Below are 24844 nucleotides of genomic sequence, written 5' to 3'. Positions count from 1 at the left end.
AGGCTCAAAGGCAGTGAAAACATTCTGAAATGAACTTCCCCTAAAAAAAAAAATCACTCTACTTTCCTTGAGCTGCCATTGTTTTAAAGCAAACACTAATCCAAAGTAGTGCACCTTTGAATCATATTTTGGAGATATTTTGATTCTCACGCTCAAGCAAAGTCTTTGAATATATTTCTGAAAAACAGAGGACCTTAGTAAACAGATTGTTTAAAAAAAAAACCCAAGATTTATTAAAAGCAACATGCTTGCTGTCCTCAATCTCTGGAACATCTTCCTGAAGCTCTAATAGCCATTCTGAAATAACTCATCTTCCATCTCCCCCTCATGTCAGCCTAAAAAGGCCCAGCAGTTTAGCCATTTGCCCCACCCACTTTTGATGGACTGTACCCACCTGTTCCAGGAACTGTGGGAATTCTACAACTCAGTGGCTCTCTGGGGAGGATTACAAATGGACAGCAGCATCCCTGAACCCAACTTTTCATATATGTAGTTTATAAATAACCATCATCCAGTCATAAGTTTCTTATTGCAGGTAACCACATCACTCACTGCCAGGTTTTCTACACATAATGATTACACTGTGCCAGGGTCCAGCCCTAGGAGCAAAAAATACAAATAAAAACCACATTTAATCCCCAGAGTGGGTCACTGTTACTTGGGAATGGCTCTACTGTCCATACGGCCAGTGCAGACTTCCAGGGAAAAATGCCCAGTTAATCTCAGCATTGGCAGGGTTACTGCTGATATCCCCAAAGTTAGATACTGATGTTCAAATCCTGTTTCACCTTCATCTTTGCCCTTGCCAATGAACCCAAGATGCAGTATGTGTTAAGCAGGGTTGGGGGGGAGGAGTTTTGTCTTCACAAACTTGTTTAGGATGCAAATTTGGGATTAACACTCTCTTAATTAAACAGGATTTCTTCAAAATGAAAGAGAGCTGCACCTTGTTTACCAAGTTTAAAATTAGTCCCTCCCTGTTAATCATTGTTATTTTTAAAGATACCAGTCTATTTTATTTTATAAAAAATGAACTTGTTTGAGGATGCTCATTCCACATGCCTCGGAGGAAGAAGAAAATTTGTGGGAATTTGTTTCAAGATAAAACTTCATGGATTAAAGCTGGTCTGTGAATTATTCTGGCTTTTAAATTGTCTTTAGAAGTCACTTGATGAAAATGAGAAAGAGTGCTGTTAAGACAGCAGCTGAAAGATTAAGATTCGGCACCGCATTAAGTGATCCAAAGTTGCGAGTCGCTGAAACCCCTTTGCTTTGCTGATTCAAAAGCTGTTTGTTCGAAGGAATGTCATCTGTGTCCAGATCATATGCCAGTTCTGGAAAGAAAGACAGACAGACAGACGGTCAAGGGAGCACATGACCCTTCCCAGCATGCCTCAGCTTCAACGCATAGGCACACTATTCTAGAGAAAGTTTTTCAGTGAGGGACAGTGCCTACTCCAGAATTTTGGGGGCCCTTGCAGAAGAACATCCTCTCTGAGATCAGAACAAGAGTCAAGAATCCATTTATTTCAACAGTACCTGGGAAGTTACAAAGACCACAACAGTCCCACTTATTCCGTTGGCTGTCCCCAGTAACAGCCATTCAAAGACCCATTGCCTCTGAACAAGGATGTTCCAGTTAGCTAACATGCCTAATGGCATGGATTGACATCCTCCACAAATGTGTCTTATCCCCCTTAGTCAGATTATTCTAGGAAGTTCATAACCAAGCAATGGAAGTAATTTCTTGTAGATGTCCTTAACTTGGATGAGGCAGGGTGAGTAAATAGAGAAGTTGCCTCTGTCTTTCCTGGCTACTCCATTCAAAGCTTGTGAGGGAGGGCAGAATAAAAATCCCACAAATAAATAAATAAGCAGTAACAACCACTCTTGTTGGTCACTCCTTTGTTGCTCAGTGTCAGCTCCCCAAAGTGGATAGGTTGTGAAGTTGCAGGGCAAGAAAATGGCAACCATGGATGTCACAAAGTGATGGAAGTGACAGAATGAAATGGCCCACAGTTAGACAGTGACATCTGGAAAATGGAAAGAGGTGAAAAGGGGGAGGGACATTCCATCTCGATCCACTGTCTTAGCTCTCGGCATCAGTGGGATGTCCTCAGGAGGTCATAGGCACAGGGGTGATAAGAGGTTGGATCTTATAGATCGGTTCTGCTAACAATGGTGTATTTCCCTCAGTCCAAGAGGCCTTCCCCTGTCACAAGAGACTTCTTGCCCCAGAGGAAGATACCACCATCAGTGGAATGGATCCAGCTAGAAAAACCATGAGCCTTCTTTCAGACAGCTCTAGCTTTTAAAAATGAGTGCTTTTAATCTGTTCCCTTTGTTTCTAGTCTATTACGAGCCAAGGGAATGAACATTCCCAGTGATGTTCGAGAGGACTCTGCCATCCCCTTCCTTATTGTGAACAGAATAAACTTTCTGTCGTAAGAGAAAATTAGCTGCCCATCCCATACATGCCAAGGAGCATGGGCTAGGTGGTGGCCTGCAAGCCTTGCACATGCAAATATGAGTCTCAGGGTCATAGTCCCCTGCAAAAAACCACAAACATTCCAGCCACAAAGCTAGTTTTCAATGAGATGCCTTGGCCTTGCCAAGAGTAGCCCCCCCCCCCTCTTTGAGGCAGCATCCCAAAAACCTGCTCCAATGTTGAATCAGGCCAGCTATATCCAGGGGGTCTTTTCAACAATCTGTGCTAATTACATCCTCCACCCCCACTTCTCTTACACTCTTCTCCTCCTTTGTACTTCAGATTAGAGAATCCGTTTACAATAACAGTCAATCATTAGCTCTGCTGGCATTTCATAATGCCCCCCAACTGCAAGCAGGAGGCATTACAGAGAGGGAGGGGTTCCTTTTGCGCACACACTTTTCTTGTGAAAGCACCACACACACACACACTCCCGCACTGTATCTTTCTGTAACAAAAGCTCCCTTCTAATGCTTAAGCTCCTAGTGTGTTTTTTTCTTCTTTTGCTGGTAGCACATCAAACGCGAACATCTTCTGGTCCTGCTTCAACTTGCAACAGGAATGACACCAACCAACAGCTGTAAACTCTCAAATATGTGCTTTCCATGTCAACAAAACAGGGAAGAGGGTGTATGTTGGGGGGGGAGACATTCCACATGCAGGAGTGCAATTCAAATTATGCCTCTCATCTCAGCGCAAGCTTTTCAGGTACAAGTCATTACCCAGCCATTCTTTCCAAACCTATTTCATTTTTGGAACCTTCTGCAAGGACAGCAAAAGTCAAGCCAAAATCAGGCAGGGGCTGCTTTCAGATGGGCATAATAGATTGCACTACAGCTGACATGTTTTTGAGAAAAATAAAACAATAAGCCAAGTGGATATGTTTTGGCATCCTGGCACACACACCAGTACCAAAAATATATCTGGGGCCTGGCAACCCTTTGCCTTTGTTGGGATTCACTTTTTACCACCATAAAAGGACTTTGAGCAAACAGAAACCATACCTTGCAAGCAAAAGGGAAACACAACATCAAAGACTACAATGCAATGCTGGGCTGGCAGCCAGCCAGCCACTGGAGAAGCTAGAAAAAGGGATTGCTGAATGCCAAAGCCACAGAATGCCCGCGTGCTGCCAAGCATCTGGGCCTTCTGAAGGAGGCCGCCAAGCAAAGTCCAGCAGATGGCCTCAAGGTTGGATGAAAGGTTTGGCTAAGCTATGCCTGTGCCTCTTTCATAAGTGTGTTGGTGCCCTGTGAGACGATGCCACAGCTATGGAGGAAAATCACTGGATGAATTTGGTGACAGTGAGAATTGTCATGAGACAGTTTCTGCTAACAGTGTTAGGGAAGATGGGTATATTCACCAGTAGATGGGTGCATCAACCAGCAGGTGGGCACATCACCCAAATCAACTAGGAAAGGGTGATATGATCACTGTCTTCAAGTACCTGAAGGGCTCTCATATAGAGAATGGTACAGAATTGTTCTTGTGGCCCCTTCTTCCATGCCCAGGGAAAATGTTGATTGCCACTTTGGGGTCAGTCAGCAGTTTTTCTCCAGGCCAGAATGGCAAGGGATCCTGGAGGTTTTTGCTGTCTGCTGGGCATGGAGTATGGGTCACTGGGGATGTAATGTGGTGGAGGGGGGTTGCATTGTGTAGGGGGTTGGACTTGATGATCCTGAAGGTCCCTTTCAACTCTATGATTCTAAATACATACCCATGCAAAGAAGTCTCCACTGCTACCCCCAGAAACATGAATAGTTCAGACTAGACCAAGCTCCTTAGAGCTTAGAAGCTAAACAAGGTTGGCCATGGTTATTATTTGGTTGGGAGACCACCAAGGAAGACCAGGGTTGCTATGCAGAAAATGTGTTCTTCATCATCATTAGTTTATTTATATTCCGCCCATTCTCCCATGGGGGCTCAGAGCGGAGTACATCAAATATACAATAATAAAACAATCAAAAACAGCTAAAATCATAATAAAATCAGTTTCAGCATTGAGCTCAGAATCTAACCAGCACTTTACATACCATATATTATGATGTTACATAACCCCCTGGCCCCCTTCAGTAACAAACAGTCTGAATAATGATGAAATAGCAATGCTATATTAATAGCATAATTTTTTTTGGCACTGACGATGGTATGACATGATGGTACAGCAGGGGAGGCCAACCAGTCTAATGGACGCCTGCTAGATGGCCAAGTTAGCTTAATCGCTCTCAGAAGCTAAGCAGGGTCAGCCTTGGTTAGTATTTGGATGGAAGACTACCAAGGAAAACCAGGGTTGCTATGCAAAGGCAGGGAATAGCAAACTATCTGTTTGTCTTTCACCTTGAAAACCCTGCAGAGTCACCATAAGACTGCTGTGACTTGATAGTGCTTTCCACCATTATCCCCCAAGGGGAGGAGCTGTGGTGCAAGCATCTCCAGCTAAAAGCAACAGGCAAGTGGTGATGTGAAAGACCTCCGCTCTGCCCAAGACCCTGGACAGCTGAGTAGACAATGCTGACCTTGATGATCCAACAGTCTGAATCACTGTAAGGCAGCCTCATGTGTTGCTGTGTGAAATCACCCTCCCCTCCTCTCTTACATTCCTGCTCCCTCCCATCTCCCCCTTCCTCTGCACTGCTATTGCAGCAATGCTTTTGCAGCTTTAAATTTGCAACCCTAAATCAGGAAGGGAGAGACAGGACAGGAGAACTGGGCAGGTCTCTGCAATGGCCTTCTCCGACTGTGCCGTCTCTGGTCTTACACACTTTCATCCCATGGAGACTGCCTATGTTGTACTGGGACTCTTCAGTCTGACATGCACACTCACGTACAAGGCAGGGGGCCATTTGCAGACAAGGTGGTCTTTATCCTTGCAAGAAACCAACTGCACCCACCTAGTCTTGCACTCAAGGAGGCCCTCCTGCCACTATCTCCCCCATTACCTAATAGGCCAGTGGAGGGTGCGGCCCCCAAGCAGGGTGTAAGCAAAGCTGTGTGCCAGTTGCAATTATCCTGCATGTCAAGTCACATTACGGCTGAGCATCTAAGGCACTTGCTAAGCATCCGAGCATTTTTGTGGTTCTGCCTCTCCCCACACCAATTTAAGGGGCGTTACTCTTGTACACTGTGAGAAAGTGACAGATCTCTCTCCTTGTCTTACCCACAGGGAAGAATGAAAGAAGCAGCAGTTGTAACCTAAGACGTAACATGGGAAGTTATGGGCACCATAGCATGGCTGGCAACCCTAGCAAGACTGACCACTCAGATTGACCATCTGCTGAACTCATTCCAATGCAATGTGGAGTTCTGTGGGGTAGAGTTTAGGCAGGGCTGCAATCACTAAAAGGTGGCCCAAAACCTGTCCTCACAAGAACACTGGTGATGTCATTGTCAAGAGGGAAGACTTCTCCATGGGCAGTGCCACTAACAGAGCCATTTCACCTTTCCCCATCAGATCAGTGCAAACCATTCATTCCTATGGAAGCAAACAGTTCAGAAACATGGACCATTGAGAAAAACAAATGAAACAGCTTGCCTTTTGAGGTGAGGTGGGAGAGAAGACAGGGAGAGTCTTCTGTCAGAAATCTGGGTGTCTGGAGAACATTGAGGGAAGAGGATGAAATGTAGCATGATAAATTGGCAAAAATAATTGCCCTTCTTGGAGTCCTGGGAATCCTCCCACGTAGAGGCTTCGGCATTGATGGTTAGTGCTAAAGGACAGAACTCGAGTATGATGGCCCAGGCTAGCCTGATTTCATCAGATCTTGGGAGCTAAGCAGGTTCAGCCCTGGTTAGTATTTGTATGGGAGATCACCAAGGAATTCTAGGGTTGCTGTGCAGAGGAAGACAATGGCAAACCACCTCTCTTAGTCTCTTGCCTTAACCACCCTACAGGGTCACCATAAGTCACCCGGCACTTGATGGCACTTTACACACACAATGATATGAAGTCCTTAGCATTTTGTATTAAAGGAAAGACAGTGTGGTGATGTGGTGAGAATGCCAGTCTTGTAGAGGATAAAATGAGGTTCTAATCTTTATTTTGCCATGTTGAGAAGCTAAGAAAGGGCCAGTTGAGAAGCTAAAAAAGAGAGCGTAAGAATCACAAGTGCTATCTTCACAGAGAAGGACAAAGGATAAAAAAATGCAACAGACAGAACAATTTCTGGTAGCAGACCAGGGAAAGTCACTTCTCTTGAAAAGCTGCTGCCTGATAAGGAGGACATAGTCATGGGGCTAGCAACTCCATATGCCTGTTACTCAAGGGGATCAGGCAACCATCCGGATTGATAAAGACAACATAGCACTATTTATCTGCACTGCTCGCAGACAGATCACCTCGTGAGCTGAGGAATGCAAACATCTGCAAATGTCTTGGCTTCAGGAAAAGTCCAGTGATCCTGGAAGAAACTTCTTAAGCTGCTCACCCGCTGGGAATCAACCATGCCCATGAAGAAAACCAGCAGCTAAAGCCCTTCTGTATTATATGTTATGAACTGCTTACGGTCAAGGAACATTGTAGAAGGTGTTGCCACCTCATGGAATCTACACAGCTAAACTTAGGTTTCATATAGCACAGAGATGTCTTAGAGGCTGAACAAGTGGCAAACAAGACCCTCAGCATGCCGACTGACTTCCCTAGGATCACAGAGAGGGTGTGAGAGTTTTGGCTTTGGGTTGTTTTCTGAAAGGGGGTCCCAAACCAGAAACTCCAGTTTCAGGCACCAGGCATGTTACTCTCTTGTCCCACCATGACTGTCTGCTGGGAGAGAGAGCCGCAGATATGCTCTTTGGTTATGCTAGAACAATCCCTGTGCTAAACTGGAGAGCCATTATCCCAGCAGAGATCACATGACACCAGGGACTAACCAGACTCCACCTGATAAAAGATGCTGATTCAGTAACTTGAGGCTTAGATACACACAAGTTGCATGGGGACTGCCCAATCCCTTGCTCCAACTTGACACCTGACCACTAATTCCTATGAATGACGCAGTTCTTTTAAAATCTTAACAATGCCAACACCACCTCCTGGAATCAGGTGATTATGGAAGGAACCAGGTGATTAAGGAGAGAACTGAATAATCTTCCAAAAGTCATGCAATAGTGCTGGTGAAGGTTTGCTGAACTCAGGCAGTTCACATCAGGCCATCTTCTCTATATCAAGTTGAAGGCAAACAGTGCTTGGCTCTTAGACAAATTCCAGGAGTGTAGCTGCCTAGTTCTGCAACAGCCCAAACAAAAAATAAATGTCTCATGGCACTTTAAAACCTTAACACGTTTATTGTGGCATCAACTTAATTGAGCCAGTGCCCACTTTGTCAGATGCATGTTCAGTTCCTGCCTCTCCTCCTCCCCCCACTTTGCCCCCCCAACAAGATGTTTTCTCAATACGTCATTGACTAGTAGACAGACAACCCCCTGCTTTCTCAACCACCATGGAGACAGAACAGTGTGTGGCAAGGGGGACCCTTGTTGAGCCAGCCAGCCCTTGAACAAGGTTTGGAAAAGCAGGCACCAGCCTTCACAACAGATGCTTTCATTCCCTGCTGCAAGAACTGGCTGTACTCTGCACTTCACAGGCTCCCTCGCTGCTCAACAAACTCTAGAAGGAATGGCTGCGACAAAGATGCCAACTCTCAGCCTCACCATAATTCAGGTTTGTTTGCACTACAACTGTCCTTGCAGTCTGATTCCACAAGTTGGATAGAGGTTATCTGACCCCCGAAGCCTTACAGCATGTGTAGGTGCCCGGGATCTACCATACCTTGGGGACTCTAGGGGGAGAGGCTCAAAATGCACTACAGCTATTAGTGAGTAGTCATACTTGAATCTACCCTGGACTTGGAAGTCTGGGGCTGCTACCATTCAGCCCCCACCCACAATCCAGGCAATCTACTTTCAATATAGCGTATCTGATTTCATCTCAAAGAGCACTGGCTTAGTGAAGCTGATGCCAGATAATTTGCACATTATGTTGAGTACTTGCTCATTATGCAAATAAGGCCTTTTCTACCTTTTGCTTTTGGTTTGCTCCTGGTTCATAAATTGGGAAGGATTTGTGAAAAATCTCACACCATGGTTCATGCCAAGAAAAGGAGTGGGTTTCTCTAATCTGTTCTGCCTCTTCCTTCAAATTCAAGAGAACAGCCAAGCAAGTTGGAGGGAGATGCTGCCAGCTATCCTTGCTTCTTCTAGTCCAAAGCTTTGTCCCTCTCTTCAGACTCCTTCTTGAGCTTGTAAAGTTTTAGTCTTGTTTAGAAACAAAGTGTGATGCCCTTGCCAGTCATCAGAAATAGTATTTCCACTCCAATCCTATGCAGTGATCACGCCTTCTCAGGGATCGCGCCTTCTCAGTAGCAGCCCCCTACTGGTGGAACTAGCTGCCGGAGGAGGTTAGAATCTTGTGGGACCTCGCCCAATTCCGCAAGGCTGTAAGACCATACTCTTCCAGCTTGCTTTCGGCTGACTTTGAGACTTGTAACAGTGGAAGGAATCCAGGGAATATTGACGTCATCAAACTTGAACAATATCAAAATTAGCACCAACTGTTTTAAAATTGTTTTAAATTTAATTGATTTTATTATGATGATGCACTGTTTTATGATGACTGTTGTAAGCTGCTCTGAGCCTGCCTTGGCAGGGAATAAATTTAATAAAACCTAAAACCTATGCACTCTTATTTGGGAGCACATGACAGCAATTTCAACAGGGTCTGAAGAATACTTAGCAGCTGGGAAACTTTAGAGAGCTTACTCCTTTTCTAGCTCTACTCAGGTGTCAAATCAGGACAAATCAGTAAAGACCTCTTCAGCACATTTCTTCTTAGTAAACAGTAGTATGTGCATGTGGAGGAACCCTAACTAGGGTTACCAGTCTATAGGTAAGGCTGAAATGCTGTTTCTGCTGACTGAATTACACCTGATCTCCAGACTAAAGTTTCCCTGGAGCAAATGGCTGCTTTGGATGCTGAACTCCATGGCATTATACCCTGCTGAGGCCCCTTCCTCTCTAAGCCCTGCCCTCCCCAGACTCCACCCCCAAATCTCCAGGGATCTCTTAAACTAGAGCTAGCTACCTTAATCCTACCCCAGACAGGGACCATGGCACATAAGAAGGACTGTTTCAAATCATCTTCTTGACCTCAAAAGACCCCACCCCACCCCATTTCTGGTGATTATTGGCCCTGTAGTGCAAAGCAGATTTGCCTGCGCGTTTCTCCTAAAAAGGCAAGCAGGAACTCTGGAAGGTTGTTTGAGGTTGGGAACATGTCAGGGAGGGTAGGAAGAGTCCAAGGTCCTCATCTGAACTTGTGCCGCCCACAGCTGTTATTTACTAAAAAAAACAACAAAAAAACACATGCAAGAGATCTGATTATGGAAGTTTCCCATTCAGACTGACTCCAAGTTGCACATAACCAGGCAGCCTATAGTGCTCCTTTTGCCATCATAATGAATGCCAACATTGGCACTGTAATGTCAAGCACACCAGAAAGCCAAGCTTCCACTGCTGATCCATCTCTCAACAATGTGTACATGCAAATGCCCAGCTATTCCCAAAGAAGTGCACTTTGTGCAGAGAGGCAAAGGACTGCTGCCCCCCATCAGAAAGACTTTAAAGCTACAGATTCTCCTGTATGGGCCACAGTTTAAAATGTCAGCAAGGAGCACAAAAGAGGATACATTTGTTTTCAATCTTGCACCAGTGGACAGAGAACACAGTAGGGGGGGGAAACAGTTGGCTACCCTAATCTCTGGGGCTGAATTCCTGGAATTTATTGGGAGACCTCCTATGCCCACAGAAACGGATTTATGCGAGTCTTGGTTGCCATGCTTCAAGTTGTCTTTGGCTGCCTTGTTGTTATGAGTCCCTAGGCCCAATTCTGACACTTTCACATCTGGAAGGGGGCATTGAAGCAGTCCCACCTGCTAGACCAATCCCCTGAGGGCAGTCATGACCCACACCAGGTCCATCAAGCCTGTTGAAATGCTAAGCCCCACTTCCTGGATCAGGGGCACACCTTTTAAAATGATGCCTTCTTAAAGTTGGAAGAGATTATCTGGTCATGCCTTGACCTGGGAGAATAGGATCACCAAAAGCCTTTCTGGCAAAGTTTTGGGCAGCGAAGGCTGCTGGGCTTACTGAATTGTAAATAAGAGAAGCTTTTGTGGCACAGAGATGATGGGGGAAAGATTCACATACTAACTTTCTCCATTAAGATAGATTCAGGTGAAGTAGCCATGTTGGTTTGAAGCAGCAGAACAAAGCTTGAGTCCAGTGGCACCTTTAAGATGAACAAAGTTTTATTCATGGTATAAATGTTTGTGAATAAAACTTTGTTGGTCTGAAAGGTGCCACTGGACTCAAACATTGTTTACCTTTCTCCATGTATGTTGAAATTCAAAGGCACAGGAGCCCAAAGAGGGAAAAGAGAGAGAGGACCCTCCCTCTCCAAGGGGAGATTTCCCCAAGATGCAGAGAAAGCTCAGAAAACCTGAAGATGCTTCTGTAATTGTTAATAATTCTGTCTATTGTCAAAACAGTTCATGCTTATAATGGACCTACAAGGCAGGACAATATTACTGTCCCCAGCCTACAGATGGATGGCTGAAATTGGCTTGCTGAGACTACATCCCAGAATACTTTTAGGAGGAACTGTGCTTCAGTGGTAGAGCACCCACTTTGCATGCACAGCGTCCCAGATTCAGTCCTCAGCAACTCCAGTGAGAAAGATCGGGTGATGTGAAAGACCTGTACCTGAAATGCTGGAGAGCCACGGCAAGTCAAAGTAGACAAAACTGACCTTGGTAGATCCATGATTAGACTCGCATAGGCCAGCTTCATATGTAAAATAATCAATTTCGCCTGTGACCCAACTGCACCCTCCTGCCTCATGTAGTACCTTAACAAGATGAAAGATGGATAGCAGAAGTTGCATTGCCGCTCTGCTGTGAATGGGGGGGAAGTACAATGTTCCTTGGAACTTGGAACTGTTGAGACCTCATCAACAGTCCCCTGTGAAGGTCTCTCTAACATTTTACCACTGTGTAGGAAAGGGGAAAGGTCTTTTAAATGCTAATTGTAGACAACAGCAGATCTCTCACCTTCTTGTCTAACTGCACCTTAAGTCTGTGCTTGATCATGTCCATGTTACTAATAATATTCTACTACCACAAACGGTTTCTTCTTCAGAGATTATTACTTGCAAGTCCAAAGCTGAAAGGAAGCAACATATACACATGCACACACATCCAGATGTTAGTTCATGTGTATTTTAAAACATTAAGAGAAACCAGCAAAAAAAAAAATCATGTTTCAACACCTACAGATTGCTGCAAAAACAAAGTTATCCACCAGCTCTTACTACAGACCCTGCTTTTAAGAACTCCAAAAAGTTGGTCATAGTATTTTTCTGTTGCTCTCCTTTAATATTCTTTTTTTTTTTTTTTTAAGTAGACTCACCTTAACTGAAGCAGACATTGAGATTGTAATCATGGGAATGTCTTATGGGGTAGATTTGTAAACTCAGCGATCAGCTTGAATTACTGAAATTAGCAAGGCTAATTTTAATGTCACTATTCAGAAGGGCCCACGATTTGGAATTTCTTAATGGCCTTCAGGGGGAAAAAAGCCTTTATGCACGGTACAATCTCAGCTTCATTCTTACCTAAATTCCTTCTCTTAGGTCCTGTGAATGCCCTTGTTTTGTAGCCAACACAAACTTTGTCCAGTAAAATAATGTAAGGGACTTTGAATGAAAAGAGCTTAGCTGTTCCCTTGGCTCCTGTTATTTTAAAGCAGAAATAACTTTGGTTTTCCCAATTCGTAGACAAAGCCCCAAAATGCAAAGCATGCTCAACTCCCGGCTCAGCATGAAAAGGGCCTTCAAATATTCGCTAGGGCAAGTAATGGACTTACGAGAGGGATGAAAAGAGGCGCTTCAGCCCTGCCCTATCAATGATCTTGCTTCAGAATTTCATTCTGTTTACATTTCTTCCCCCTCCCTTTTAAAATATCTCCACCGCCTCCAGCTACATAAAAGACTGACACTTGTAAAACGCTCATTTATGTATGTTAATGTGCAAGGTGCCAAGCATTGTGGAACATCAGCCGGGGTGTGAGCGTGAATGGCAGAAAAGAGGTGGAGCGAGGCACTTCATGTAACAGTTGCAAAGTGCATTGTGTTTCTGGATGAAAGTTCATTTTGTGCCCCTTTATATCTTTTGAACAAGGTGGCATATTTAAGAGACTGAAATTGGGAAGAGCTTAGAGGAAGAGAGAGATATGTTTTGTCTTGAAACAGACATGGATGCTGGAACTCTGTGACAGTCTGAGAAGGTCTCCCCACACCCCATTTACATTTCCATTAAGAGATGGTCCAAAAGGAGGTCCCAGTAAGAGAAATTTTGAAAATAGTATGGAGCTTATATTCTTTCATTCAAAGGAGTTTTTACAACTGAGTTGTGCAAGCTGGGAAACATCACCAGTATCTGAGCAAGTTTACAAAAAGCCCAGGCAGGATTTTGCAAACTCTAATAGAAGATGACGATATTGGATTTATATCCCATCCTTCACTCTGAATCACAGAATCTCAGAACAGTCACAATCTCCTTTACCTTCCCCGCCCCCCTCAACAAATACCCTGTGAGGTAGGTGGGGTTGAAAGAGTTCTCACAGAGGGTGCACTTTCAAGGACAACTGCTGTGAGAGCTATGACTGACCAAGGCCATTCCAGCAGCTGCAAGCGGAGCAGTGGGGAATCAAATCCAGTTCTCCCAGATAATAATCTGCACACTTAACCACTACTCCAAACTGGCAGTAGTGCAGAGGGAAGGAAGATCATCTGGAAATACAAAAAGCAAGCTGTTGCACTCACCTTGGATTGACAACTCTGGGTTGGGAAATTCGTGGAGATGTTGGGGGTGGAGCCTGGGGAGGGCAGGGACTAGCAGGGTACAATGTCATACAGTCCATCCTTCAAAGCAGTCACTTTTTCTAGGACAACTTATCTCTGTTGTCTGGAGATCAGTTGTAATTCCAAGAGATCTCCAGACCCCACCTGGGAGACTGGCAACTCTAGGCCACCTGTTGGGAACCAAGGTCTGCTCTACACTCACAACAAAATACGGTGAAAGAATAGAATCCAGACTGCTGGTGTCAAGCCAGGTTAACACAGAAGCTCAAGTGTCCAATTAGGTCTATGAGATGCAGGTTTAAATCCTTATTTAAGCCATGAAGTTCTGTGGGTGACTTTTAGCCCATCTCACTCTTCCTCAGCCAAATCTACCACAGAACGCTGCTGTGATAAAATGGAGAAGAGAAGGATCATGTATGTTGCCCTAAGCTCTTTGAAAGAAGGCAGATTAAAAATGTGACAGACAGGTAAATGATACAACTCTTGAATCTCCCCCTCCCTGCCCCAGCCACATTGTAAGCTAAAAATTAGCAGCCCTGCTAGCAGAGTTTTAAGCTCAGCCTTCCCTGATGCAATAATGTTCTACTTGCAAAAAATTGTTTTTACATAGAAGAGTTCCCTCCAAAATATGTCCATCTACTTAACTGTGCAATCATTTCATGACATCCTTAGGCCAGCCCTTCAAGTTTAAAAGAGAAAATGCCTTCGTTCTTCTTTAGATGCGTATGCATGCACACGCATACACACACACACAGAGGTCTTGTGGACAGATCAAGTAAGAGAGGACAATGAGGGAGTTTCCACCTCAATTGATTGATTTGTTCAGTTCTAATGTGCATTCATATATAACTATTAATGTCAGCCCTTCACAGCAAGCCAAAGGAAGGATTCTTGCATCTGAAGACTGTGTGAATTAATGAAGAAACTTGCAAGGTTGCGGACCTGTGAACAGAGATGTCTAGTTATGGAAGGAAGTGCAACCAGGAAGGGTAAAGTCAACCTTTTCCTATGAGAGGAAAGCAGCTTTTTATTATGCCTGGCCAGGGACTTCTTATTTGGAAACAAAACACAGACTTTTTAAAATTTTAATCTAGCACACCTGGGTCTGGCTTGGCCCCGACCAGCTGCACTTACTCACTCCCAAGAGGGCTGCCAGATCAAAAATTCTATAATACGAGATACAGTGAGCTCATTTTAGCATCACAGAACTGAGGCTCAGTTTGTGGGGCTTCAGGGTTCTTAACAGATTTGACCTTCATAAGGAAGAACATTACACGTGGGACAGCAGCCTCCATGTCTCATGCTACTGAACATGTTTCCAACCACTTGCACGCATGTGACACAGAGAGAGAGAGACAGACAGACATGTTAGGCTGATGTGGCAACTGTGCAAAGCTTGGGGGAGCAGGGTTTAGCCAGGTAAGCCGAAGAAAATCTCTAACAATCACATGGACCACTGTCAAGATCCTTGTGCTGCAGCCAAGTTTTGTTGACTTCTGGGCTTTTGGCCTCCCCCCACTCCCAATTTTCTCCTCTGACTGTGGCAGACCCAAGGCACATGGGGACCATCTGTGTGGGCTGTGGGCAATGGGAGAGATTTGCGATCTCGTGCGTCAAAGCACGTTGCCTCAGAGACTCTTTTCATCCCCCAGCTTGGAAGCTCATGGAAGAATAAATCTGGGGGGTGGGGGAGAGGATGAGAGTGGCTGCCACCCAAATTAGCTTGCTATTCGAAATCAAAGTCCCATTCTTGGCAGAGAGGCAATGCTCTTGGATGCTGGCACTCGGTCTGCTCCTGGTCATTTCCAGCATCTGGCTAGGATGTGTGCTTATGGACCGCTGGCTGCTCAACACTCCTTCCCATCTGTTCACTGGACAGTCTTGTCTCTTCCTGGAGGTTGGTTGGAACCATTTGCTCAGTCAGAGGTGCCAGACAAACAGGGAGCTGGAGAGGATGGAGTCTACCACACACACCTCTGTAAAGAGGAAAATGATCTCATGGTCTGGAAAATAAAAAGCACTCATTCCTCCAAAAGCAGATGTTGCTTCTAGATGGTGACATGCAGACAAAAGGTGCACATCTAATAGAAGACACTGGTTTATCTATATCAGGTACAGAGACCAAAGAAGATGGTTTTGCTCTCTGCATGGCAACAGAGCACCCCACAAAGTCTGGGAAGACTATGGGATAAAATTAGATAAGAAGATATTGGATTTATATCCTGCCCTCCATTCTGAATCTCAAAGTCTCAGAGCAGTTCACAATCTCCTTTATCTTCCTCCCCCACAACAGACACCCTGTGAGGTAGGTGGGGCTGAGAGAACTCTCACAGTAGCTGTCCTTTCAAGGACAACCTCTGCCAGAGTTATGGCTGAACCAAGGCCATTCCAGCAGGTGCAAGTGGAGGAGTGCGGAATCAAACCCGGTTCTCACAGATAAGAGTCCATACACTTAACCACTACATCAAACTGGCTCTCATGGTCCATCTCATAACCATCAGCTAGTGTCATGCAACAAGGATCCAAACAAAACCACAAGGATGGTTGGGAAGGTCATCCAGTGATCTCCCATGATGCTACTATGGTAATACTGGAAACTATCGTCTGGCCCGCCTGTCAATTATTTATTAAATTCATTTATACCCTGCCTTTCTCCCCAGTGGGGACCCAAAGCAGCTTCTTCTCTCCTCCATTTTATCCTCACAGCAATCCTGTGAAGTATTCAACTGACAAAGTGTAACTGGCCCAAGGGGTGTTTAAGGTGGACTATTTAAGGCTGCTAAATGTTTTATGATTTTTAAAGGTGTTGTTATTTTATATCATGTTTTACTTGGTGAGGCACCTCAAGCAAGCTCTTTAGAAGGGTAGTGTTTAAATTTTCTAAAATACAAGCTAGACTGGGACAAAAATCTTTGCATTCAGATATCATCAACAACTCTGCTTTATAAACTATAGTTTGTTATTGGCTACCACACCAAGATTTCAAACTACAATTTCCTCCTCCTCCTCTGGTGTTTTGTATATTTGTGTGTGTGTTTGCACCTGGAAGTCATGTCGACCTCTGGTGATTGACCCCTACCGGGGGCCTGGGGGATATTCAGAGGGGTGGCTGAATAGAGCCTGCCCCTTGTCCTCTCGACTGGGTATTTCAAGGAAGTCTCTCATGTCCTCCTCATTGGGAGATGGAAAAGAGGTAAGAAGCAGATAAATCAGGACTGGTTGCTCAAACCATGACTTAATCAAACCCAAATTTATTGTAAAGTTTGCATTTAGCCTGAGTTCGGTGAAGATGAACAAGGAAGCAGCAAAATTCACATTTTCCAAAAGTCCAAAGAGGTTGAGATCTATTATTTCCAGAAAACCATTTGATGTGGAGTGTCTCTGTAGGCTGGGTTAAATGATCCTTCAGTAGAAGGCACCAGTTGTTGTTGTAGATCTCTCATCTTTCTCTGGCAGTCCTTTCAGACCCAGGGAAAGATTCCTTCAGGGGCTGGGACCCAGCAGGGAGTTAACAACTATACAAGTAGAGATGAAATCACCCTTCTTGCCTACTCCATCACTACAACTCCACTGACCCTCCCCCAAAACAAAAATGATTTCACTCCCTTGCCCTCCCCACTGCAGCTTCTCAACCCCCATGGATATTATTACTCTGTATGGGTTCTTTCAGTAGTTGGAAAGAAAAACTGCAGGGGGGAGTGAGGAACACAGAAATGTCAGCAGCTCTTTGGTCTACAGATCACTGGACCCAACCCTTCATCAAGTTCATGACGGCTGCTGTCAGTCAAACAATTAGGCTTTGCACAACTGTAAACTTTATTAGAACAAGAGGGCAAGATGGATATGGCAACCTTGAGATGCTCTGTGTCTTCTAGGCAGACATTCATCACTTCGTGTTAGCTGTTACAACTGCCTGGATCCAGGTGGAAATAAACCAGGAGCTCCAAAAATGGTTGGGGGAGGGGGGGCTCAGTATGAGCATATATATATGGGACAGTCCAGTTGACACACTGCATGGCACAAGCACAGGTATGTTCCTTATGGTACTGTCCATCAAAAAGCTGCTGAACCAACCCACACTCCACACCCTTTTCTTTCTCCAAAGACCGCCCTTATACTGCCAGGGCTTATCCTTCAAGACATTTGAGGCAAGAACTTGTTCCAACAGTAATATCATGAACTCCAGCTACTTCAAGCTAAGTCAGACTATGAAATTGATGATCAGGGAATAAAGAACACAATTTGGAAGCTTGCACCAAAAAAAAAAAAAACTGCAGCAGGAAATATTCCTGTCCAAAACAAATTGACTGTCTCTCGTACAACAAATTGCCCTACGGCATGATTTAGGGGACGACAAAAACATGACTTTTGCTGCAGCTTCAACACAGCAGATTCACATAAACCGCCAGGAGAAACAAAGCGTACTTAAGAGTAAGCAGATGGAATGAGTGCACCTGATGGAGCTTAGAAAAAGAAAGCAAACCACACTTGGGGGCAGGGGAAGGATATTACTGATATTTCAATAATAACCATCATGTCCCACTGGGCAATTTGAGCAGTATGGTGAATGGGAAAACTTCTCACCCCCGGACTTGATAACAGCTGTGCAAAAGCCTGAGTTCCTAGCACAGGAAACACCTTGCAGGATCCTTGGGAGCACAATCAACTAGCTACAAAACAGCTCCAAAGAGTAGCAGGCATCACAGCAGGAGTTGCAGGGAAGCCCAAAGGACAGGCCAATACAATAGGGTGGGGCTTGCTTTGAGGCTGTGGTGGTGCTGTTGACCATTCCACTTCAGCCTCATGGAGTCTCCAACTGTGAAATCACTTTTGGGGGTCAAGCTGGAGGCCTCTTGTTCCAGGATGTTCACATCTCCTTTTGCAAAATGATTTGCTCTCTGGGCCCCTGCTAGACTCATTAACCCTTGCTTTGCTCTGCTCCTTTCCCTTGCAGAAATGGTCTCCCTACTCCACCACTGCTATGTCATACTATGTGTTCCCCATTTCACTGAGTAGTGAGAAGTTCCAAGAACACTGTTATCTGGGATTAGTTTCCTTGGGATGACAGCATACCACAAGATATCTTAACAATATTAGCTTTGCTAAAAATTTACATTTGGGATATAGACAGATACACTTGAATCCAGTTGGGGTGTTTGTCTGTGTATGTGTTTGTATACACCCACACTCCCTGACTGGATTTAAGCAAAGTTGTATGTCTGATACAGAACTGTGTACCTGCATCACATTCCCATAGATGGGAGGACAGATAGTCAGCCTTGTACCCAACTAAACGCATGCAAAAATAGCCAGCAGTCCATCGCAAAATCCCAAAACAAAAGTCATATAAGGCCACACTAAGACCAACTAGAACACCATGCAGCATGAACTGTAACTCTTTCAAGTTCTTTGCACTCAAAAGGTATTCCCCCTATCCCTCCTAGTTGTAGCTGTCTGTTCTCTCTCTTCCAGACTCCAAGGTACTTCTTAGCCCCCCTTCATCTGAGAAAAAGGTTACCCCATTGAACAGCTACCTGGAGATCTATCTCTTGGCTGTTAGCTCCCACTGAAGAAACATCTACAGCTATTAACATTCTATTGTCAGAGGTCCCAAATCCCAACAATTGCATCATTCTAGGCTAAGCCATTCTTAGACCCATTCAGACCCACAACAACTTCCTATTTCTACCTCAAGCCTTTTTCCCACAGCAATTGTTTTCCACTTCCTGATTTGCACAACAGAGATGGCGCAAAAATGTATTTTGGTACTTGAGACATAATATCCCATTGGTGAGCCAAGTTCATGGGGGATGGGGGGATGGAAAGTGCCCTCTAGTTGCAGCTGATTAATGGCGACCCATAGAGTTCTCAAGGCAAGAGATGAACAGAGATGGTTTGCTATTGCCTGCATCTGTGTAAGCAACCAGAAACTTCCCTGGTGGTCTCCCGCCCAAGTACTAAGCAGGACCTACCCTGCTTAGCTTCTGAGATCTGATGAGATCAGGCGAGTCTGAGCCATTCAGGTCATGGCACTCTGATGGATGTAAAAGCACAAACTAATTGATTTTTCTAGTCTTTTGATAAGATCTACTGCCCTGAGGAAGGTTGCCTCACCCCAGTTCAAAGCACAGAGCCAGACTTGCTAAGTCTCTTGTGCAAGGTCCTGATCCTATACAGATACTGTGGATCAATTCAGTACTTTGAGCAAAATTCTAATGGGGCTAAGCCGATTGCCAGCCAGTAGGGATGACATTGACAATTTGGTGGTACTTAAAAGTGTTCGCAAAGTGGGTCTGAGAGACAAAGGAAAAGAATGACAGACTGAGTCAATATGCTGTGCAATCTTATTTCAGCTATATTCACCTCCATGGTAGTGGTGGAAAGTGCCATCAAGTCACAGCTGACTTATGGTGACCCTGTGGGGTTTTCAAGGCACAAAATCTTCAGAGGTGGTTTACCATTAGGGATGGGCATGAACCAGCTCAGGAACTAAAGTTCATCACATATTTTGGCCACTTTGCAATTCATGAAGTGATGTTAGTGAACTGAAGAGCTGCCACAAACTTTCATGAATTTTGATGCAATTTGTGGTCGTTTGTGAAGAGCAGAAAGCAAGGGATTAAATGGCTCTGAGCCATTTAAACCCATTTTCTGCTCTTCACAAAAAATAGCTGAGTGGTAGGGAGTAGAAAGCTCCCTTCTTACTGCTCCCTGCAGCTCAGATGTTTGGTTTAAATGGCTCGGACCCATGTAACTCCCTGCTTTCTGCTCCCTTCCACTTTTCCCATAAAGCAGAAACAGAAAGCAGGGGTTTAAATGGCTCATCGTGAACCAATATGACCAGTTCAGTTCATGAATCGGCATATTGGTTCATGGTTTGACCATGAACAACGAACCAAACTGCAAAAATCCAGTTTGTGCCCATCCCTATTTGCCATTGCCTGCCTCTGCACCATAATCCTGGTATTCCTGGAAAGTCTCTCACCCAGATATAAGATAGGGCTGACCCTTCTTAGCTTCTGTGATCTGATGAGATCAGACTAGCCCAGGTTACTCCCATACAGAACCAGAACAGGGCTTCTTTGGGAGACCCATTGTCTGGCATTGGACATTCCTGAACTGATGGGGCAGTGGCTTCCTAAGCCTGAGCCAGCAGGGCAATAGGCAAGACCAGCAGGGGCACGAGTGAGGTTGCCCAACAAAAACTCTCCCAGCTGCCTATGAAGCCACTGAAGGGAGGGGGGCAGTGGAGCCGCAAGGCTGCCCCAACAGAATCTGCCCTGGCCAAATCACTCCCAGCCACTGCCAGGAGAGCGTCCACTGCCATGGAGAAATGGTGGCCCATCTACTGGGGATCCATGGCACCTGCCCTGGTTACCGCAAAGGATACAGAATAGGACTCCTGATGCCCTGAAGCAGGAGCCTTCTCACATCTGGTTTTCCTGCTCCACCATTGCTATGTCATATGGGTGAGGGAACAAGGGGAAAGGGGAAGAGGAAAAGGGACCAGAGTTAGCTTAGCTTTGGCAGGAACAGGAAAACCAGGGAAAGTGAGAAGACGCCAAGCACAGCCATAACCACTCACACCAAGGAAGACAGACAGGCACAAGAGACAAGGGGGAGGAGCTAAGGAAGAGGGTTTAAAAGGGGGGACTCAGAAAAGCCAGTGAAGGGAGGGAGAAGGGGAGACAGACAAGAAAATCCATCACACACTCATAAGAGAAGGGAAGAGGGGGGAGGCATAAACAGGCAGGGGTGAGAATAAAAAGGGACAAGCAGCTGAGGTCAAGAAGAATTGCTTGGTCAGAGGTCTGCGCCAGGGAGAAGAGAGACTGTGGCAGGGAAACAACCTCATGCTTTCCCAATTCTGAGCCTTCAGTGTCCCTGGGACCACAGCAAATGGATGAAATGCTAGGAGTTGACAGGCGAGAACTCACACCCATGAAAAATAGAATCAAGTTCCTCTTCTCTTGTAGGCTCTAACTGACCAGACTGCTCTTCAGAATCTGCTTTCCTTTTGTGCCCTGTATCTCCTTGGCTCTGCCTTCTAGTTTCACTCATCCAGCAGCCAGGAACCATAGAACTTTATACACAAACCGCCTGTTTGTATATGTAACTGTATAATATGTGTTGGGCTGTTTTGTCAAGTCTATTGGAAACAAATAAGTTCAGTTCACCAATTTAGCTCAAAGGCTGGGCCAAATTACTTTTAGAGCTTCTCCTCCCCCGAATTCTAATACACATGGTTCAGCAGCAGATATAACACAGAACACACACATAGCTAAGACAGCCTTAACCCATAAACAGTAACCATAACATCCTGCATCCAACAATGTAACTAACTTTCATTTTTAATGTAACTGAATATGTTACTAAATGCATTTATTATTCAAAATAAATTTAACTTTAGTGAAAACCTTAGCGATATGCTTGCCAACTCCAACGTGGGAAATTCTTGGAGATCTGGGGGCAGTGCCTGGGAGGGAGGAGTTTGAGGCAAGGAACTTAGTGGGGATGTAATGCCATAGAATCCACCCTCCAGAGCTGCCATTTCTTTCATGGGGACTGATCTCTGTAGACTGCAGATCAATTGCAATTCTGGAAGATTGCTAGGACCTACCTGGAGACTGGTAACCCTAGCAAGAGACCAGCTGAGGCGCAAGGAAATATTTCCTAGGACTTCCCATAAGAGTGATAAGTAAATAATGCAGAAGACTGACCACAAAAGAGAATCCCTGATAACCTGGTATTTGCTTAGAACAGCTTTCGAAGATCACACTGTGTATCAAGAACAACTTGCCATGATACAAGAGGAACCCAACTTGGGTTATACCAATTCCCTCTGCAAGCAGGGAAGCCCATGCCACCTTTGGGTCTCAGAGCCCCACAGAAGAAAAATAGTCTGGTTTGGAGGGGAAAAAGAATAGCGGGAGGAATCAGGGCCCCTTCTGCCCATGCATAATACACTTTAACACCCTCCCCACTTGGGAGATTCTGCAAATGATTTTGCTACTGTCAGATCTAGTCTGGCTTGTAGTTTGCAAGTGTGATGCAATAAATGCATCTATTAACTTCCCAGGGAAGAATTTTTTAGAAAGAGCCACCCAGGTCTGGAGGATCACTGTGGTGCATTGGCTAAAGTGCTGGACCAGGAATCTGGGAAAACCGGGTTGGAATCCCCACCCTACCATGGAAGCTTGCTAGGTGATCTTGGGCCAAATCATACACATTTAGCAGCTGAATTTTAGCTTATCATAACTCACAAGGTTGTTTTGTCTGGATAAAATGGAGGACAAGAGAATATAAGAAGCTTTGGGTTCCCATTAGGAAGAAAGGTTAGGTATAACAGAATAAATAAATCAAATCTTTTCAAAAAACTAGTGTGATTAAAAATACACAGAAATTTTTCTTTAAAAACCCTTTCCATTATTTGATAATGTTCTCTTAAACAGAAAACAACTCATGTTCAACATACTTCAGAAATGTTTATTTCCTTATGTCCAGGAGGAATTTTGCTTTTAATCTTACATGTCCTTGTGGACAAAACCAGATTTGACAAGTGCAATTACTTTGGTCTTTACTCAAAAAAGACAACCCGGATAACTGGTCTTTTTCAAACTGCAGCTGTGCTTCTGTTCATGCAGATTGTGAAGCTGAGATCACGAAATGGGAGGCGTATATGAGACTTCCAGAACTTTATTGCTGAGAATGGTTTTTTCTGAGCAACTGGTGACTATTAACAAGCCTAGGTTGAACAATGTGGCATGCTTAGGTTGGGACCAGACTTCCCACTCTGTGTGACATGTAATTTTCTCCATTCTTATATGTGCAGTGCCCAATTTAGACTGTGGTAGTGGTACAAGAGGAGAAAGGGCATCAGCACTCCCCATTTTCCTGGTTTCCCTGTGGGTTTCCCTCGGGGCTGATTCAATTCAGGAAAATATTACTGGGGCAGGGGGAGGAGGCTGAAGCCCCTTATCCATATGCGCAGCAGTTGTGATCCATATTGAGCAATATACACTTGGGAATTAAGGAAATAACATGTAACTGATTGTCCCGCCCAGCCCGGGCGAGGACTATGCAAGGGGGACCCCCCGGCGCCTGCCAGCCACTCCCGGCCCCCGCCGCTGCCCCGAGAGCCTCCCACGCCTTCCCAAGCCCCCGCGGCGGCCCCACCCCTCACCTGGGCTGACGGAGGGCCAACAGCCGCCCGAACGGCGCCTCTCAGCCACCGTGCCCGTCCCCGGGTCCGAGGAGCCTGGCCAGAGCGAGACGTCGGGGAGCAGGAGGGAGAAGCTGAGCCCAGCGCTGGGCAGAGAGGAGGAGAGCCGCCTGACCCGTGGTCGCGAGAGACGCCACGCCCCAGCACGCTGCAGAAGTCCGAGACACCCGAGGCACGCCCAGGCAGCCCAGCCCCGGCCCGCCTCTCCCGGGCGTCTGGGCTTTGAAGGGGGGGAGGAGCCAGAGAGGGGCAGAACCCGGGAGAGGGGAGGACTGAGATAAAGGGAGGGAAGGAGGAGGTCGGGGAAAAAGCTGGCCGGTGCTTATGGAGGCTGCCTCCCGAGAGAGAGCGACAGGAGCCGCAGCACAGCCAGGAGGGGAACGGGGGCCTGCGGTGAAGTAACCTGGCTCCCACCCCTGTTTCTGAGACCTCCGGGGAATGCCCCAGAGTGCCCGGGAGGGGCGACGGCGGCACCGGGAGACCGGGGGAGGTACCCAGAGCGCGACAACGTGGTGGAGGATGCGGGCACTCTCCCAAGCCTAAAACGGCCACGCCCCCATATTCCAGCCCGGGTGGCACTCAAGTCGAGTGGCGACCCCACACATCGAGCCGGAGTCCAGCGACTCGTCAACGGACGAAACGAGTGAGGACTCCGTGATAAACTTAGAACTGACGTCTGCTAGGGACACTAACCCCGCCCCCCTGGATTTGGCCCAATTTGGGCAGTGGCTGGCAGACCACCAGGCGCAGCTCCTACGGGAGGTCACCCAGCAGCAGACGGCGGCTCAGGCCACCCTGGTGCGGGACCTCCACCAGGCGCTCCTGGGCCGCCCGGAGCCGGCAGGGCCACCACCATTTGGCGCCGGAAGGAGCCCTTGGCCCCCTCTGACGAAGCTGGGGGCGGAGGACGATGTTGAGGCCTACCTGGAGGCATTTGAGCAAGTGGCTGAGGCCGCTCGTTGGCCCAGAGAGCAGTGGGCCTTTATCTTGGGACCCTACCTGACAGGGCCCAGGCTGCCATGAAAGCCCTGGAGCGGGCCCAGGCGGCGGACTATACAGCACTCAAGGCAGCCATCCTAGACCGCCTGGAGATCACGCCCGAGGCCCACCGCCAGAAGCTGCGCTCCTGGCTTCCGACGGGGGAGACTCAACCACGCTCGGCGATAGCGACCCTCAAGGATGCTGCCACCCGTTGGCTCAACCCCACCACCAGCGACGGGCG

The 24844-nt window shown here is 46.1% G+C and overlaps 1 protein-coding gene across 3 annotated transcripts in view; it reads right to left on the bottom strand.

Annotated features, from left to right (window-relative positions):
- Positions 1–206: 206 nt before the first annotated feature.
- Positions 207–24844, bottom strand: part of GPC3 (glypican 3) — a 329633-nt gene continuing 304995 nt past the window's right edge. For 2 of the 3 annotated variants that reach the window (XM_060250047.1, XM_060250048.1), the window contains one exon: positions 207–1334. In XM_060250047.1, the coding sequence (XP_060106030.1) occupies positions 1165–1334 (170 nt within the window). In that variant the 3' untranslated portion in view covers positions 207–1164. Of the gene's footprint in view, positions 1335–22875; positions 23054–24844 lie in introns of all 3 variants that reach the window. The other variant, XR_009555978.1, reaches the window with a different exon arrangement.

This window comes from Heteronotia binoei, chromosome 11 (genome assembly GCF_032191835.1).
Source record: "Heteronotia binoei isolate CCM8104 ecotype False Entrance Well chromosome 11, APGP_CSIRO_Hbin_v1, whole genome shotgun sequence".
NCBI classification, from domain to species: domain Eukaryota; kingdom Metazoa; phylum Chordata; class Lepidosauria; order Squamata; family Gekkonidae; genus Heteronotia; species Heteronotia binoei.
This window is presented reverse-complemented; position numbering and strand designations above follow the sequence as displayed.